At 46.0% G+C, this 19,223-nt stretch overlaps 1 protein-coding gene and 1 long non-coding RNA gene across 4 annotated transcripts in view; both read right to left on the bottom strand.

Moving 5' to 3' along the window:
* Positions 1-8,137: 8,137 nt before the first annotated feature.
* Positions 8,138-11,609, bottom strand: LOC106149499. The gene is made up of 2 exons (XR_001235724.1): positions 9,166-11,609; positions 8,138-8,780 (listed from the first exon to the last, which is right to left on the bottom strand). It is a non-coding gene; the product is annotated as an uncharacterized LOC106149499 (long non-coding RNA).
* Positions 11,610-11,790: 181 nt separating this feature from the next.
* Usp46 (ubiquitin specific peptidase 46) overlaps positions 11,791-19,223 on the bottom strand; it is a 59,699-nt gene continuing 52,266 nt past the window's right edge. For 2 of the 3 annotated variants that reach the window (XM_005392918.2, XM_005392917.2), the window contains exons 8-9: positions 18,074-18,152; positions 11,791-17,193 (exon numbers count right to left, since the gene is read on the bottom strand). In XM_005392918.2, coding sequence (XP_005392975.1) covers positions 17,092-17,193; positions 18,074-18,152 — 181 coding nt within the window. In that variant the 3' untranslated portion in view covers positions 11,791-17,091. The remainder of the gene's footprint in view (positions 17,194-18,073; positions 18,153-19,223) is intronic. The other variant, XR_001235723.1, reaches the window with a different exon arrangement.

Raw genomic sequence — 19,223 nt, 5'->3', positions numbered from 1 at the left:
AAAAAAAAAAAAAAAGCTACCTCTGAAATGTACCCTACTCCAGCTTGCAGCTGTATCTCATTTGTCTGAGCACCTACACTCCAAGATTTTTTGAGTGTGTCTAAAATAAGCCCTTTTCATGTCTGGTTTTTACTGGTGCATCCTAAAACTTCTTTTTCCATGATTAGAGTCAGCAAACCCACAAATTTATTTTTAAAAGGTGGGGTAAATTCCTTATTTCAATCTTGGGACCTCACAGACCCAATCTGATGTCACTGACATCAGATTTTTCCCCAAAGGCAAAAAACAGTGGGTAGAATCTCACCAGTTACTACCAATAATTCACATTTCTATTCAACATTTATCTTCTTACCATTAATCTTTAACATGTCTTTCTCCAAAAGAACAATAGGTGAACAAATGTTTTTCAGAGTGGCTGTCAGTCCTTACCTGTCTCATCTGCATGTAAGGGGTCCCAAGCACTGAGGAACCAGATCTACATAAAGGATACTTCCCAAGAGTAACACCAAGGAAGTCCAGACTGTGGGCTTTGTGAAAATATGAGAGAAAGACAAGAAAGGAGAGAGGGAAGGAGAAAGGAAGCAACGAAAGAAGGAAGGAAGGAAGGAAGGAAGGAAAGTAAGGGGGAAGGAGGGAAGAAAGAAGGAAGGATGGAAGGGAGGAAGGAAGGGAGGGAGGAAGGGAAGGAGGAAGGGAAGAAGGAAGGGGGGAAGGAGGGAAGATCAACTGTAAAGAAAAGAAAGGGAAAAGGAATCTGAGGATTAAGAGACCATAAAGAATTTTAATGGTTAAAAATTTAAATAAACACTAGCTGGGGTAGTTTCAGCCACAACACACAATGGGTTAATAAAACAATCTTTCCCCCAGAAACACAAGGACATGAAAACTGTAGAAGTTAAGATGTTATCGGGTTTTAAGGTGCTGGAGTCTCCTTTTCGAGATGGTGTCTAGGCTCTTCCCGTCGTGAACACAGAATTAACGGAGCCTGAAGCCACATGACAAATAAATGTTCAGGGTCAGGACCTAGAAAGACAACAGCTTGTTACACAAGACATTTTGGGGACAACTGGTGAAATATGAATGTGGCCTATGCGTTAGATAGTAGTACTAAATCAGTGTTCAGTTTCCTAAATTTGTGGTTATGTAAGAAGATGTCCTTGTTCTTAAAGTTTGCAGAATCAAATGTTTTGGGATGCTTCCCACATGCTCTCAAATGGATCAGCAACAGCAATTATAATAGATCCATATATGAGAGAGAGAGAGAGAGACAGAGAGAGAGAGAGAACTTGACCAATGACTGAAAGCATGAAAGTCTAAGTGAAAGACAGCCAGCTGCTTAAACTTTCTGTAGGTTTAAAATTTTTAAAAATAAAAAAGTAAAAGAAATCCCTCTGGTTGCTGTGTCAAGAAAATTAAAGGGAGAAAAGAAAGCCGGGCCAGGCAGGGCAGAACGGTGGCGTGGCCTCGGGCTGCCTGTGGCTGGCTGTGGGCGCTGAGCGACGGCCCTGCAGCTGACATAGGTCTGGAGGTGAAGGAATGGCCTAGCGGGCGGGAGAAAGGATGTGTTTACTCCTGCTTGGTGTGTTAGCGTGGTACCAGCTTCCAGAGCACCGTGATATCATCACTACCACAACCGACATGAATGTGGTAAGGCACATCATTCAGGCGCTTATTACAAATTCCATAAGAACAACTTGTTTCCATTGATACAATAAACGCTTGTGAATGAACTGTGGTCCAGCAGCTGTGGGGTGAGACCTGGGAGACGATGCTGCTCTTGGTGGTGGTGGTAGAAGCTTCTCGCTGCTTCCGGCATCACCTGTATTTGGATTCTAAACTCTGAGTGGTGCATTTTGCTTCTGTCAGTGTTTCAGGGCAAACCAACCTCAGGCAAGAGTGACTGTTAATCACCTAATGCAGGAATTATCTAACAGACACACGATTATTCAGGAGACCTACGGTCAAAACAAGGGGTGATATCATCTGTTTTATCAAGAACTTTGAATCAGTTACTTCCCAAATCCTCTTCCCAAGTCCAACCCTTCAACTTACAAATTTCCAATTTTTTTCTCATTTATTTATTTTAAAGAGAATAATAATTTAAAGAGAACAATAGCAAAACACCAACAACATAGACAAAAACAAAACAAAGCCAAATCAATATGATACAGGATTTCAGAACAAAATGATAGGAATTTACAGTGATTGTTATATTACATATTGTTATCTTCAACGAAGTTGCTCAGATTACCAGATGTAAAAATGCAAGATTGATCAAACCATTAAAGAGAATAAAAAAGTAAAAACAAACAATGAAAAAAAAATTAGAAACATTACAGAGTTTCACTAAACAAGATAATAGGAATTCATGAGTAAGAGAATAAATTTTGTGGCATTTGCACTTTATACCATGAGATTTTAAAAACAATGATAAAACAACTCTAAGAAAAACATTTCAGGAGGAAAACAAGTTTCACAATCTTGTCCAATCGGAAATTCTAGACCCTGTTGGAAGGGTAAAAGTGGGAAAAGACAGGTCAACTTCGAAGCCTCTGTTTGGTGTGGGATACTCGAAGGAATGAATCCTGGGTCCCACATGAGGACAGACAGCAAACCCACTGTGCTGTCTCTCAGCAATCATAAAAGCGTATCTCAGATGGTCAGACTTACATGATTCCGGGCTCTGCGACATTAAATAAACATGAAACTACAAGACTGTTTTGGCATTCAACAAAACAGTGCTCAGTGTTAGCTCTTAGTTCAAAAGATGTAATGAGTCTTTCCAATTTCTCTGAGAGCTTTTCTTGAACTAATGCAGCATTTGCAGGTACGTACAGCTCATGAGCCTAAAAGGGAAAATCTTTCCTACTCTATGCGGGAAAGTTTTAAACTTAAAAATGGGGGCTGGGGACTTAGCAGCACAGTGTCTGCCTGGCAAGCGCAAGGTCGTGAGTTCGATTCCCGGTACAGGAAAAAAAAAACCAAAAACACCTTAAAATGTTGTTTGCACCAAGATACATGTACAAAGATAGTCACTATATGGTTTCTTATAATAGCAAAAAACAAAACAAAAAAGTAACTATTCTTTAGATTACGGTACATCCTTATTTTGGAATTATATGCAGGGATTTTATTTTAGTGGAATAGCCCTGGTATAGCAAGATCTCTAAGACTATTAGTTGAAAACAACAAGTTGCAGAAAAATTTAAATTTAAAAATTAAAATTAGGTACGTATGCACCTACTTATATATCTTTGTGCATGAATATACGAGTTAATAAAAGAAAATTTGGGGAAGGCCTTCTACTTTCATTAGTAGTTTTATTGTAGTTATCATGATGGAAAGAAAACAGAATTATGATAAAGTAAAGAGGAATTTTCAGTTTTCACTCTGAAGCTCGGTATTTCTGAATTTTTTTACTATAAACACAACTGGCGTGTCACTTTTATAATTTTTTAAAAATGGATACAAACTCAAATTATATAAATATGGCAAAAAAAAAGTACTGTGAAGATTCTTTTTGTATTGTTTTCCCAATTGTGGACAATGAACAGTGACTACTTTTAGTTTTTAAAAGACACAAGTGTTTTAGCAGATGTGGTAATGCACGCCTGTAGTCTTGGCTATTTGGAGGCTGAGCCAGGAGGACTTCTTGGGCCCCGGAGTGTGGGGCCAGTCTGAGCCAACACGGCTAGACCCCATCGCAAGAAAATGAAGAAAGGGAGGCAGTACACTTAGAACAGAGAACTGAGCGAGCCCCTCTCTTTCCTCCGTTCAACCATGAGCACCACTTTCACGGCACCCGCGCTTCCACTGTCCTAAGAGAGGTGCATGTGAAATAAGAAAGGCCCAGAACTCACCACAGCAGATCAGGACCCCAGTGAGACAGGCAGTGGGAGACTAGAGAAGCTGCTTACTACTAACTACTGGCTTACGCCTGGCAGTTCTGTCCTGGTCACACATAACAACCTGACTATTTTTGACCCATTCAACTGTAACAGAGGGGAGGGGAGGAGGAGGAGGAGGAGGAGGAAGACACATGCTTTGCAACAAAAACCTAAACATATTTGACTAAGAGTATTTCTGGACAAGAGTCCCAAGTGGCTCAGGGAAGGGGTTGCCAATTCGCTACAAAGTTGGAGCCCTCTGCCGAGCCCAGGGAACCTTTGTGGATGGACAGGACCCGAGCGGTGGCCCTTGCCACGGATCCTGCACTGTCCGTCAGGTCCTGGAGAAAGGCTTCTGTTTGAGTGTGGCCTCTACAAGCGCAGACGCCCCGGCTGAGCCCTGTGTGTGTGCGAGGAAGGCCGGTGTCACACGAGACCCTCTGTCCTCCAGGAAGTGCGCGTTTACGGAGAAAACACGGGCTTAAATCCACACCAGCTGTGCCACCAGCTCCCGGGCAACACTGCTCTCTGCAAGCCCAAGGGCAAGAATTAGGACTTGGTGGTATTATAAACAGCCGTTGTGGGTGGAGGTGCATTCGCTGGAGGCCAGGCCTGGATCAAGATGAAGTGACTGCACCCACTTCTCCAGGGGTGAACAATAATGACTGATACTCTTCACAGGCCTCCATCGCCTGCGGGGACCAAGACCCTGACGCACGCCCTCCAGGAAAGGTTCTTGTTCTGTGAACACTTACTGCGTGACTTGCTTCCCCACTGGGTCAACATCACCTAAGCGACTATACTTGGAATCTTACTGGCTGATCATGGTTTTGGTCCACCTTTTGCCCAGCTTGCGACATGACTTGCTTTCCTATTGGATCAATAGTATCTAAGCTACTGTACTTGTAATCTTGTTGGCTGATTACAGTTTTGTGCCACCTTATACCCACCTCAGGATTTCGTAGCCTCGTGATTTTTCTCTGTAAAACTTCGCTTGAGAAGTGAACTGGTGGGCAACACACCGGGCTCCTTCTGTCTGTCTCCAACAGGAGCTGCCTTTCCCGCAGTATGTCCTACTCTTAACCTCCAGTATTCCTTAGAATTCATTCTCTGATTTTGGGGAACACGAACTCGAACATCAAGCAGGTTGGGAGTTATCATATCCCCTTTGTTACGGTTTGGGTCTGCATGTCCCCTCAAATCCTCATGCAGTCATGGGCGGGCTACTAGGATTTGTGATTGATCCATGGTCCAATGCCGGGATTACGGGTGTGAGTGCTACACCTGCCCTGGGGCGGGTAGCTTGCACACAGTGTAAGGGAGGGAAGAGGCTGCTTGCTGCCACTCCTCCCTTTTGCTCTTGTTGTTTTTGCTGTGTTCTGCAGCCCTAAACGTTTCCCTCTGCCACGTGCCACTCTGCCTCGGAACCAGCCAAGTATGGACTGAAACCTCCAAACTGTGAGCTAAATAAACCTTTCCTTCCTTCATTTTGGGCGTCATGTATTTTGTTCCAGCAACGAGAGAAAAGTAACCAAGACACCCTTCTTCCCTTTGGAGGTCCTAGATCATCCCTACATCAAATCGGCTCTTTCTGCTCCCTTTCTGTTTGGCCACCACGGCACCCATCTGTGCCCAAGGCCGCAATCTGTGGATGGCACTACCCTAAGACAAAAAAGACACAAACGAGCTACCGTTCGAATCAGCCCATCGCAAAGGCCGCCCGTGATCCAGAGAGGTGGTCTAACTCCCAGGAATAAAATAACTAAGCTAAATGATATCAGCATAATCTCGTCTTTTTCTTAATCCAGGCAAGCTCAGTTATTCCTGCGTTAAGTATGCGCTGCACTGGATGATCTGACTGGGATGCTGCGCTCGGCTACCCCAGGCTAAACAGGAGCTCACAGTAACAAAGGGACAGTTACTGCCGTCCGCCACTTGCGTTCCAGCGCGGTGGGGGCGTCTGTGTGTCCATGGGAGTCACAGACCCTGTGCTGCCTGCTGACACGCTCACTCGGTCCGTCCGCACCGCGCTTAGACACTGGTGCTGCTACTGTCCCCACTGTAAGGTGAGGAGACCGAGGCCCAGGTCCATCCACAGCCTGTGTTCTAATCTGTTGCTTTTAGTGCTAAGCCTGTGCTCTTAACTTCTGTGTTATGTGGGGGAAAGATTATTCTTTCCAGTGAACAAAAGCTTGGTTCTCACTCATCACACCTCCTGCCCTTGGACTTTGTGTTAGGTAGCCTAGGTGGCCACCAGAACGAAGCTCTCCAAAAGGACTCCGGAGGGCCGAGCCTCAGTTTACTCATCTCCAGACGGATAAGGTCAGGAGAGAACCCTTAGCCTCCCCCAGCACATAACAACTGCCCAATAAGTGGGTGTGAAGAGTAACGAGTATCCGCAGAGCGTCCGTCAGCATGTGGCTGGACTAGTTCACCAGCGCAGCTACAAGACGCCCGGCCACGTCTGGCTCCGAGTCGTGGGACAGCGACGGGGAAGCTGCGGTGGAAAATGAGGCGAAGCCCTGGGACCGCGGTGTGCCCTGCCAGTGCAGCACATGCCAACAGAGCAGCTGACAAACGCGGGTCCTAAAGGAAAGCAATGCCAGACACACTGCAACTCCGGGGCAGAGCCCTGAAGAGAATGAACTCCTGCATGGCGATTTTACTTCATTCGGGCCTAGACCCACCCTCTGCATGCAGGGAAGGGGTCACAAAGGCAGTGCAAGTGCCGAGTCCCAGGGGAACGGGCTGGCCCTCCCCTGCCAACCCTCCCATCCACAGAGCTACCGCAGGGAGAGTGAGGTTAAGTAAATTCAGCACCAGCCTCAGGAGAAAGCAAGCCTTCCAGGGCAGCACCCGAGGCTGAAAGGTGTTTCCTACAGAAATAAGAGAAGCCTCGCCGGTTGAACCCCAGACGGCTGTTTTCAAGTTGTGTTCCACGGAACCGTGCTTCAGGGCTGCCACACGAGAATTTCGTGTCTAACGTACAACTTGGCTTTGGGATCAAGAAACATATTCAAGTGTGTTATAAGTCAAACTTCAGCTCATTGGAGAACCCCCATTGAGGTCATGTGGGAGGCTAACTTATTTATAAGGAAAGTTCCTCCTCATTTTTAAAATAATTCTGCATATAGCAAAGCAGCTGTTGAAAAAACCACAGTATTTGAAAACACAGCCGGGCATGGTGGCGCACGCCTGTAATCCCAGCACTCCGGAGGCTGAGGCAGGAGGATCCTTGCGTATTTGAGACCAGCCTGGGCTACAAAGTGAGCTCAAGGCCAGTCTGAACTGTGTAGGGTGACCCTGTCTCAAAAAGACAAAAGAAAAGAAAAGAAAAGATGTATCTGTGTAAATTTCTTAATCACGCATAAGCAAAACAAAACTCAAGCTAGGACTGACTGTTTGCAGTGACAGTCCTTGATTTCAAAGTTTCATGTTCATTGAATAGCCTCATTGTCCTCACCGCTTTATTGTGTGAAATTTTACAGCTTATAAGAGGAGTGTATACTAGTGCCATGTAACATATCCTACACGTGCACACTCTCTAAGTTCTACTTGAGCTTGCCTAGGACCATTTGGACCATGGGACACAGGGTGAAGTTTTCTATGAGACCCTGATTCTGTCTCCCTCTTGACGGTACAATCACTTCTGTCTCTTTCCTGCCTACACCCTGCACCCACATACCTCTCTTGGGGTGCTGTCTGCAAGCTCCCAGGAGAGAAGGCGATTCCGAGAGCTAAGGTGGAGCTGGAAACCCCTTCCCGCTGCAGGGTTCGCAGCTCAGTGACCGCTTCAGGGCACCGGGGCAGCCACCACTGCTCCCTGCTTCCTTCCTCCAGGTGACGCCACCGTGGAAAGCCGCGCAGGAGAGCGTCTGCTTTTTTTTTATCTTGACTTTGGGAAGCTAGGACCATAATCCAGTTCTCTTCTGATAATCCATAATCCATTATCCATAATCTCTTCCGATGTGGAATTCTTTAATATAATTCATGAATCAGTGAGACCAGCCCAGGGCATTCAGTAAGGAAAAGTTTGAGACAAATAGAAATGCTGAGCCTGGCCGCATCCCTTCGGAAAAATTCCAGAAAGCTAAGTAGACGGAAAGGTGAAAACCCAGAAGAGAAAGACTGACACGAACTGTGTACATTTTCGCTTTTGTTTAAATGTATGTATTTGATAGTTTATATAGCTATGATCAACCATTATTTTTATTATAATTTTCCAAATAAATGCAGTCACTCGCATACGCTGAAACTTCAGGGTCACTGTATTTCATGGTACTTGGTCATTATACAAGTTTAAGTTATTCCAAAGATAAAACCTCTGTATCACAAAACCGTTTCCACACTTACATTGATTCATATCATTTCAAGAAAGAGGAACACTAAGTGGACGATCCCCAGAGGTGCCTGTCAGCGGGTTGCATTAACACCCCCTGCATTATGCTTCACGGGTTTAGAGACCCTGCGTGACGAAGGCTTGTTAGGTGGCACCGTTCCAACTCTACCTGAACAGTGCTGAGACCAGACCGCCCATCGTTCTCCACCAAAGCTGAGTCCTGGGTTTATGGCTCAGTGTCCTGCGCTCACTACATTACTTTTTTAAAAATTCCCTGTAATAAAAAGTTTTTAAGGATAAAACTTTTACCTGCCTTCCCAAAATCTATTTTTAAAATAAATTCCATCAAGCAGCTTCGTCCAAATCTCAGAATGACGGAAGTCGCTCCTAACCAGCCACACCTAGCAGTAACACCCTGTTCTCCCTGTGCCCTTCAGCTCCACTTGGCAAATTTTCTCTGTTGCATATTCTCCTCACACCGTCACCATGCACTTCTTCTGCAGCTCTTGCTCTCAGAATGTCAGCGCAGACTTCCTAATACTTCACTTCTCCATCTGTGCAAATGGGACAAGAAAGATTCTGAGCCTAATTTAATCAAAATTCTATTATGTAGCCTATACTTTGGTCAACAGACACGACTACAAAAAAAGTGTCTCCAGCAAAGATCATGTAGGACTGCTCCAAATGCAAAGCTGATTTTCTAGAAACTCTAAAACAGTAAAAAGTCCCTGTTCTGTATCACTTTAGGGAAGGTCTTCAGATTTTTTTTGTTGACAAAAATCAGGAGCTTGCAAAGAATTGTAACAAAATTCCAGTAGCAGAAACCAAACCGGATGTGTGCTCTTGGGTGGGACTATACGGACTAAATTTATGCTTTGTCACCTTAGCTGGCTGGAACGGGCTCTCCCTGTACCTCCTAGAATAACGCGGCTCTCAGACCTTTGATTTCGATGCCTCCATCCGTGTCTCAAAGATGTCACTTTCTTCTTTCCCTCTTCCTGCCTTGTGACGTTAATAAGCTAAAGAGGAGCGAAAATGAACCGCCCTCTGTTCTCCTGCTGCAGCTGCCTGCTCCGCAGCCCCCGCCCCAGACGAGGTATGTGTTTCAGTCAACAACGTTCTAAGGCACAAGGCTTCAGAGATGAGGACACTGTAGCAGGGAGCTCGTTCTCTTGTCGCCTCCGACACCCCGTGCCCCATTTTGCAGAAAGATAAGGAATTACACTGTCAGCTTTTCTGTTTGGTTTTTATGAAAACCCATGACTAAGTAGTGTGCATAAAAGCAAGACCCACGGCCGCTCTTTGGGGGGCGTTTTTAGGCCATTCCCACTAGAGGGCACCAGACCCTGCACTGTACCCCCATCACCGCTCCAGCCACCTGCCTTCTCCACCCTGCCCTGCGCCCTTCCCCTCCCTACGCTGCCCGAAAGCCTTCCAGCGTAGGTACTTGGACCTCCTCCACGGGAGCAAACTGGGGTTCCTTAAGCAGACTGACCCTGCCCGCATGCAAGGAGCTCAGGCCCCACCTTCACGGTTTCGCACCATGTCTCAAAGGAGGATTTGCAGGTTCTAAGGGTAGGCGTGGACGTGCCCGTTACAGCCACTGTGCTTCCCAGCACTTTCTATACATTATGAACCTGCTCTTCAACCTCACTCGATAGGTTCGAAACACGAAGTTGGAAGGCTCAGCGTGTGGACCAGCACTTACCAACGCTCAGGGAAGCACGACGACACCTACGACCGCATGTACTCGTCCCTTTTCACCCTGAGAACAGATCCCAGCGGCTGTCTCAGTCCAGCACACTTCTCTGGGGGCCCGCCAGACAGACCCCCAGGACCCCACACGGTGAACAAGCTGTTGAGCAGTCACCGTACCCGGAGCCCGCACAGCACACACGGCTGTGGCCACCTCAGGAGGGACGTGCGGGGGCACCCAGAGGCCTGCGCCCTGGCTCGGCGGCTTAGGTGCTGTCAGGAGGGGGAATTCCCACGGGGCAACTTACTACGCCTCGTCAGGTCAGAAGGGAGGCAGAGGAAACGGTGAAACAGCGCTCACGCAGGCGACGGACTGGGTGCGAGGGCGTGTTGGTACTTCGCGACGTACACCTGGCCTTGCTTTGGCCCATGCTTGCAGAAATTCTGCACATTCTTCTCATCTCCCTTCATCACGGCCACGGCAGCCCGTGTCGGAGGCTGGTGTTCTGAGATTGTTTGTTTATAGTGCACAAGAAAACGCCGTGGCCCAGCTCCGAGCACCAGGCTAGCTCCTGGCCGTCAGCAGTTGCCCTCCTCTCACCTCTCTTCACCCTCGTCTCTCACGCCTGGCAGCTGATGTGAGAACCGAGGAGGCAGTGCAGCCTAATACCCCAGAGCTCCTTGAGCAGCTGGCCCCTTTCCCCCTGTACTGCGTGTCTCCCCTTGAAGACCTGTGGAAAGGGCCCCTTCAGACCCCGCCCTGAGCACCCCACCCCCACCCGCCCACTTTTAGCACCATCCAACTAGAGAGCACCAGGTAGGACTCGAACTTGGGTCTCACGTCTCGACTCTGCTTCCCACATGCCGCGGCGATGGTGTCAGCTCATGACCGTCCTCCACTGGAATCCCAACTTGTGATTCCAAGCCCGCAGTTTTTTTCACAGTTACTGAATGTGCCTAAAATTCCCCCATCAGAGGTCAAGGTCCCAGCAACAATAGAAAGGACACAGCATCTATAGGTTGCTTATAGGCTGGGGTCACTTACGGGGTTCAGCGGGGTCTCCACTAACTCTACAAGGTGAACACAGACTGGGACAGGTACTGCAGGGAGACCCTAGGAAAAGCTGAGAGATAGTAGGTTTTAAATTTACCCCCCTCTCATCCCTGTGAGAGCCGCACTCCCTTTTATTCTTGCACACTCGCTGCAAATTCCCAAGGGCAGGTTCTTCAGTGGGTTCAACCTTCATATACCATTAGACTCTTCCGATGATGGTTTCCTCTCAAAGCTTCCTACTGTCATGAGGTCAGGGAAAAAACAGGATTACAACCTGCAACGCTCATGCAACCTTCCTTCCCAAGAGTTTCTGTGGAATTCCACACTACAAGTTACAGCGTACATTCTAGATGTCCCCCCAAAGCCTCATGCCCTCATGCACGGGGCTTTTCAGAAGTAGCTGGCTCTAGGGTGTGTGAGTATGGATTAAAGATGCGTGGATATGGATTAAGAGTGTGATAATTAAATTAGCCCACTGATTGGTTGAGTGGAGTTCTGGGTGTGTGTAACGGGAAGCAATAACCTGTGAGTGGCACCAATAGGCTTACAGTCCAGATGGAATATGAAGGGAAAGAAGGGAGGCTCCCCGCCGGGTACTCCCTGCTGCCCTGCCATGGACTGTTTCCCCTCTGCCTTGGAGCAAGCTGACCATAGACTGAAACCGCTACAGACTGTGAGCTAAATAAACCCCTCCTCCTTTAACTTGTTCCAGCAAGAAGAAAAGTAAGACATGCCTTACAAACACCGTATACGTTCACTCGGGAGAAAAATGTGAAACACGCACCCATGTAATTTATAATTTGAACACAATACCCTCAAGGTTGTGAATACTTTATTAACAACACATGGGAAGTCAGTGCAAAATTAGGAACCCTTTTTACAAAATCTCATGTCATTTCTGACTAGTCTTTTATTACCAAAACGAAGTTCTCTTTCCTTTGTAAGCTCCTCATGTGTTTGGCTTAAAGCACTTGAAATCAGTGGGTACTCAAAAATGAGATTAACACAGGTTGTTAATCGAATGAAACCACTAGTCATATGGCTTAAAGACTCTTGTGCCTTGGTTTAATTTGGTGAAATTGTAATATGCCTTAATTATTTGGTAATAACATAAACAAATGGCTTAGAAATGGCAGACACGACTTATGAAATCACGGTTAGGATTCTCCATGTATTTTCTCCTTTATTATGACAATTAAGAGGCAAAACACTCAAGTCCACCGCTGCAACATCATGGTTTTACTCTGTTTTTAAAACTGTGTCACCGCTAGGAGGTGCCAGGCTAAGGCAATGCCTAAGGCAGGCAGGAAAGAAAGTGGGGCCCCAGGAAGAGAGGCACGCCTACTCTTCGTAAAGTGCCACCTGCACGGTCCAACCAGGGCGAATGCCCACAGTCCTCACGTTATTTACACAACTTTAAATTTCTTTTCTACGCAGACATTTCTTCTGAGCCAGGAGATGAGAAGAGGAACCTGTTTCACTTTTCTACGTCCCAAATGGCACAACGCCTCGCACTCAAGGCCAAAGTGACTGTTGAGCTAAAATTCCTCCACCCAGGGCATCTCTAGGAAGATCTAAGTGGTTGGTTTTTAGGATTGTGCCCACGATCAAAACTTCTCCAGGGGGAACAGCAGTAACTGAGCAAGTATCTTCATCCTCATGGAAGTATAAGGCAATGGGTAATACGGAAGGCTTCATGCCCTGTCAGAGGTGTTTTAAGTGTCAATGAAAAGAGAGGGACACACAGAGAGACAACGAACTCTTCTCATTCCTCAGAAGTTGTGCTGCCATGGGGGCTTGGTAGTGACAGGCCTATCCTATAAGCCCCATTTGACAGATGGAGAGAACAAGGCCTGGAAAAATAAAGCATATTCCCAAGGTCTTCTCTTCCTTGGATCCTCCTGGCAACAGGTGACTTTCCTTACAGCCTCAGTTCCCACTCAGGTTCCACGGTACCAGCCCCACAGAGGGCCGGCACTCACCACTACAACACAGCACACCCTCTTGGGCCTGCGGCGTCTATTCCCACAGCTGGGCCAGTAGAGAGCGAGGGGACGGCTTCTGCCCCTCTGTGGGTCCCCTCCCGGTGACCGGCTGGGAAGAGGTCCTCTGGGGGCAACTGCAGGCTGCACTCGGAGCCCCCACAGAGGGACTGCCACTTGCTGTGCTCCTGGGGAGGCAGCGCTGCGCGCCCAGCTGCGGGCCTGTGAAGCTGGGGTTCCCGCAGCTCAAACAAGCCGAGAAGCCCAAGGACAGGACCACATCCCCCTAGCTTCCTTGCCACCGGATGCTGATAGGACCCGAGCTGGAAGCCACTTCATTTAACTAGCCAAGTCCCAGGAAAGGAATTCACTGTGAGCCTGAGACCTATCTTCCAATCCACTAATGTTTCTCTATGAGCTATTCCCCAGATACAAGTTTCTGGATTAATTCTGTTGATCTTTTTCACTCAAGAAAGTAGTGTTATCTCCAGAACATTGATTTTGTCAACCGTCACAGCAGCACTCCCTTGCACTATGACAGCCACCAGAGTCTTCTTTACATTTCCAGTGCTTCCAGATTATGTCTGAGATGATTCCCTGGACATAAGGCTCACTCCTGACCCACACTTTGATAAAATGGATCTTAGGTCAACGTGTGTAAGCATACCCAGATATAATTCTCTAGAAAGAGAATTCCTATTTTTTAGTTTTTATTTTTTGCAAACAATTTTAGAGGCAGGGTGTTAAAACTGATTGAAATTTCACAAGATTGACATTATTGCTTAAAGTGCTTGAATTGGTTACATTAAAAAACTAAGGTACAGATTACTTTAAATAAAAACTACAAGTCTTTTAGCAACAAAATCAAGCGAATGCCACACACACACAAACTACTTTTGGTATACAGAAACGAGAGCCAAAAATAAATTAATGAAATACTAGAAAACAGCAATTTAATTCGGCAGGAAACAGGAAATAGCTCTCACTGACCACGCCGTTCACACGAGTTAGTGACGACAGAGCTAATGGACACCTCGACCGGGTGACAGCAAAGGGGGGCAAAGCATTTAGTGCACTGTGTTTTAATACACGTGAACATACAAAGCTGGTCAAAATGCAGTGTTCGAAGATAAAATCCATCTGTAACAAAGCCACCCTCCAATATCCAAAGTAAGCCCTAACCACCAGTTAGAAGAGTTCTTGGTAGGCATGCCCGTTAGATCAAGGACATCCATGAGAGAAAATGCATAGGGACCATTTTTGTCCTTTTCTCCATTTCGTCTTAAACCACAACATACCAAGCCGTAAGACCCAGCGTGCCTGGCTTCCTATCCACGCAGACCGCTGACGGTGCCGCCCTCGCTCTCCTCGCGCCAGCCCACGCAGTGCTGCCTTGGAGCGGAAGACACGCCAAGGCCACAGGGCCGCACGTCAGCGTTTTACCAAAATCTGCTTTTAAGAAAAGACTTTAGCACACTGCACCATACCCTAGGCGTGAAACTACTAAGTAACCAATAAAGCAGATATTTACTTTTTCAAGTGTCAAACATTGTAACTTATCTTAAACACCCAGCAGTTAGCGAAACACAGCAGGCCTACTCACTCCTGCTGGAAAAGACACAAAACCCTGGCCACGGGAGGGAGTATTGCTGAGCCTTTGTGCTATCAGTGACCGCGGAATGGCCTTGCATACCCCACAGCACTCTCTGCTGTGTGCTAGGAACAGGGGCAGAAAGTAACAGTGTGTGTGCATGCTACTGTCTTAACATAAAGAAAAATGACTGGGGGAAACGTAGCTGCCTAGAGGTTTTTTAAAGGAAGAGGAAGAGGTAAGAAACTACCCGACAGCTCTACACTGTTGAAAGCTGGTGGAGCTGGAGAAACGTGTTTTGGTCTCTTCTAGTCTTTTCGTGCATCACCAACTGTTTGAACGTCTGTGCAATATTTCCCACATTTATCTTTTTATTCCAAAAGTCTACCCATCTTTTCTTATCCTAAAAATCTATCCAAGAATACTAAATTTTAATTGACTCTATTAAAAGCAATTACTGCAGTTTAATCACTGGGGGAAACGTTACAGATTCAAAAAAGGAAAGAAAAATGCACTGAACTTATAACTTAGCATTGAACTATTATTTCTACAGGCCTGCAATTGAAACATTTTTATCTAATAAATTAGCTTCAAGAATGGTTTCAAAGATAATTTAATAGTTTGTTTTTCTTATGAATCAGTTCCAAATATATTAGAGTTCAACCATCATGTTCTTAAGCTCTGTAACTTGCAGTCAAATATATGGATTATAAATAGTACAAATATTTCTTTACATCAGCCTCCTTCAGTTTGGAAAGTGACTTTCCTTGGAAGAGCAAAGACAACTCACCTCCTGGGAAACTGATCACAGAACGCTCCATGGAGAAAAAAAGAAACCATTACGAATGCGGCTCTGCCTCCCGTCAAGGCCAGGTACGTTTTCGGCACTCGTGTGAAGCAGTGAGATGAAGATCAACCTGTTCTGTCTTCTCCAGTGAAGAGTAAAACATTTCACTTCAAGCATGGACAAATGACGTGTTGGCATGCTTAAGTTCTGAGCAACAAACAGTTCAAGGTATTTAAAAAATAAAAAATCCAGTTTTTATCTAGATAAAGTGCTATCCTCTTCATGGTTGCAAAATGGCCACTAACATTTGCAATCTTAGTTCACATTATGCCAAGAGTTTGCATGTTCGTTCGCAGATGTGTCAGGCAACAGCGTTCACAGCATTTACAGTGTGTGGAAGTCAGCCGGCCTCCCAAAGGAAGTCAAGACCTAGGACTCAGTATTTGTAGGAAACCAGAAACCAGCTCAACAGCACAACACCAAGTTGACCTTTTAATAAAAGGTACCAATACTCAAATGCTATCATAAATACATATATAACAAAAGTGGAAAAAGTAAAAGTAACTATAGTGAGATGAGGTTCTTCAAAAAACTCTGGTTAAGCATTCTAGGGTCTGAGCCGGAAAAACAGCTGCCGTCTTGTTCGCCTGCGCCAACCCAGCTCACGGCCCGCCGACGCCTGCGCCGCCTCTAGCGAGGGTCCACTCTCGCCCTGGAACGCGCCAGGGCCACCGCAAACAGCCCGAATATGTTAACAAGCCAAGCTGCTGAGGCGGCTGACGGCTGTAAAGGCGCGGCGCTTCCGTTACTCCCCACGGGGAAGGGTGGCGGTGCTGGCGGCCACAGGGAGATGTGCCGGAGGCAGTCAACGTGGCGTCTCAGCCCTGGGCCCACAACTGCAAGACGTCAGCAGGACCGGAAAGGCAGCCTGAAAAGCTTAGCAGTGCCAGGTACGGGGTAAGTACAACTCACAGGACCTTACACAAGTGTCACTAAAAATTAACAGCATCGAGATATTTTCCTGAAACTTGGTTTTGGTAAAAAGATAAGAAAAGTGATTTTTTTTTTTTTTTTACTGTCCACAGAAACTTCTTCCTCTTGGCTTCACCTGCCCTGAGCTCTGTAATGTCTTCGCCCCTGGAATTCTACGGCTAGGTCAGCACAGCGCGTTGCGGACTCCAGCCACCATGCACAGCTTCTCTTCACCCTGCTCTATGTGGAGGATGATTTTTAAGATCAAGGTTACTCACTTTTCAACATTTCCCTTGCACAAACTTAAAGCTATAGTTGCAGCCCTAAAAGGTGAACATCTACCCAATTCTTCTGTCCTTCTGTCACAAAAGTAGCAAACAAGCTAAAAATGTGTAGCGATGCTTCCAGGGACAAATTAAAGGAATGCATTGAAAGGAGACCCCAGAAGTTTCGTAAACACTCAAAAGAGACTGTGACACTCACTGGAAATGTCATTCTAATTTAGCCAGACATAAGAAGTGGCACACCATTCACCCAAGTCCTCAAATTAGCAACTGTTTCTTATATAAACCTTATGACAATCTGATTGCAGTTAACTCTATCTCAGACCAAAATAAAACCGAGAGTAGTGCTGCATGTAAAACAAGAGGAGAAAGTTGAACACAGCCAGACCACTCAGACTCGAAGTGATGACATCACTGGGCCGCTGGGGAAGGGGTCTGCAGAGAAACGGGAATAGTGCTTTGAACAACGCCCCCCACGTGAGTTAGTCCCACTCTGTAAGTTACTCTCTTGACTGATAGAATAAAATATATCCAGATTCTGAATTTTTCGATATATCTGACGTCAGGCCATAGAATTCTTCAATAGCTTGAGCATCTATTTTCTGCAGTGAAGGAAAAAAAAAATGCAATTATTTAACATGATTCCTGGGCAAAGGAAAGCTGATGAACAACACAATAAAATGTAAGAAACAGTAGCTTCTAAAATTACAAGTAGGAACTTTTGGTACCACATGGATACGGCATAGACGTGACAGAGGGGACACTGTTACACAAACTGCAAACCATGGGGAAGAAAGCCACCCTGTCATTTATTAGTAACCACTACTGTGTATTTTTTGAAGAAACCAGGCATTCTGTCTCTCAAAAGGGTAAACAGGAAGGTCTTTAACTGATTCTTAGTTATTTCTTAATTCATTCAGGCCATCAGAGTTCATTTCCTTTACTGTTATCCTACTAAAAATCACTCCAGTGGGTTAAAGTAGATCATGTTTCTGAGTGTAGCATTCACTCCAGCTGGTATTCCTTTACAACAAAACTAGTATGTGAAATGCTTTTGTGTAATATAAAGACTTCCAAAGCCAACAGACTAAAAAATATATATAATTTTAAATAACCATCAATACCATCAATATAGCAAAAATTGTTACAATAAAAGAATTTGAACATAATTCTGAAATTTATCACTTGTCCTGTAGTACAGAGAGCTAGCCATGGCAGGAATTGTGACTTATGGCGGCATGAAAATTTAGCGATGCAGCCATCTACATAGCTAATCAGGTCAATAAGAACACGGTAGTCCGCAACCACACCCCTCCACCTGTCCATGGAGAAGGCGATCAGCAGGCACTAGTTCTGACAGAAATGTAAAAATAAAGTTTTCAAGTAGGATTACGAGAAAACTGGACAATCTTAGAAAACATACACGTCCCCCTCAAATCCCACCTCTACCCTACTGCTATGAAAGAAAAACTGCATACCAACCTCTACAATGTCGTCGTCAAACAAAAGCCAGAAGCCATGACTTTTCACAATGGTGATATAATGCCCACGATTAGGGCCACTGGAAAAGAGCAAACAAAAGAAAGGCACCAAGTAAACATTTACTTCCTTATAAATCTATTTAGCTGTTTACCAGCATTGACTCACTAGGGAAAAAACTAACAAACAACACCAGAATAAAGAATTTGGGATAGCAGGCGTGGTAGTGCAGGTCTGTAATTCCACCTACTTAGGAGGCCATTATGGTTATAACACATTATGTCAACTTGAGAAGTCTAGAAGCTTAACTAAGTAATTTAGCAGTCCTAGCGTGTAGAGGACATGCCCTTCCCTCCCCAGGATGTTGTTCACTGTGTCAACTTGAGAAGTTTAGAAGGTTAACCAAGTGGCTCAGCAGGGGGCCAGGGTCCTCACTTTGTAAACATCCTAAACCTGTGCAAGAGGAGGGTGTGGAGATGGCCTGAGTGCTACACCCTCCCTGGGGTAAGGGGAGCCGGCAGCCTGCTTACAATGTGAGGGAGGAAAAGAGGCCGGCCCTTCCCTTTGTGCTCTTGGTGCTTTTGCTGTCTTCTGCTCCTTGAAGTGCTGCCCCTGCACCACGCCACCCTGCCTTGGAGCCGGCTGATTGTGGACTGAAACCTCTACACACTGTGTGCTGAATAAACCTATCCTTCCTTAATTTTGGGCATCGGGAAATTTTGTCAGCACCAAGAAAAGTGACTAAGAGGCAGAGGCAGGTGGATCATCTAAGCGCAGGGATCTGAGACGCCAGTCTATGTCCACAGGTTATGGAGGAACAGCCGGATGCTGGAACCGTGCTGGCCACAAGGAAACGGTGTGTGAAGCCATCACCACTGAGGACCCAGAGTCCCTGGGCAAAGGAGACAGGCACATTCAGCACGTACTAACAGTTACTGCTGCCTACTGTGTGTCAGGTCTTAATTCCAGCTGTCAGAAAGAAAAACCGTGAGTAAAACAAGCCCAGCTTTCTAGGGACTTGCTGCTATGGCTGGAAGGTGTCTCCCAGAGCTCGTACATCAGAAACTTCGTTCCTGATGCAGTAACAACTGAGGTGGGACCTTTAAGAGGTAATGATGCTGTTACTCCGAAGTGGCTTTGTTATAAGATCAAG

Source organism: Chinchilla lanigera, unplaced genomic scaffold (assembly GCF_000276665.1).
Source record: "Chinchilla lanigera isolate Chin_1 unplaced genomic scaffold, ChiLan1.0 scaffold00046, whole genome shotgun sequence".
Lineage (NCBI taxonomy): Eukaryota > Metazoa > Chordata > Mammalia > Rodentia > Chinchillidae > Chinchilla > Chinchilla lanigera.
Note: the sequence above shows the minus strand (reverse complement) of the source record. Positions and strands in the feature narration are given on the sequence as shown.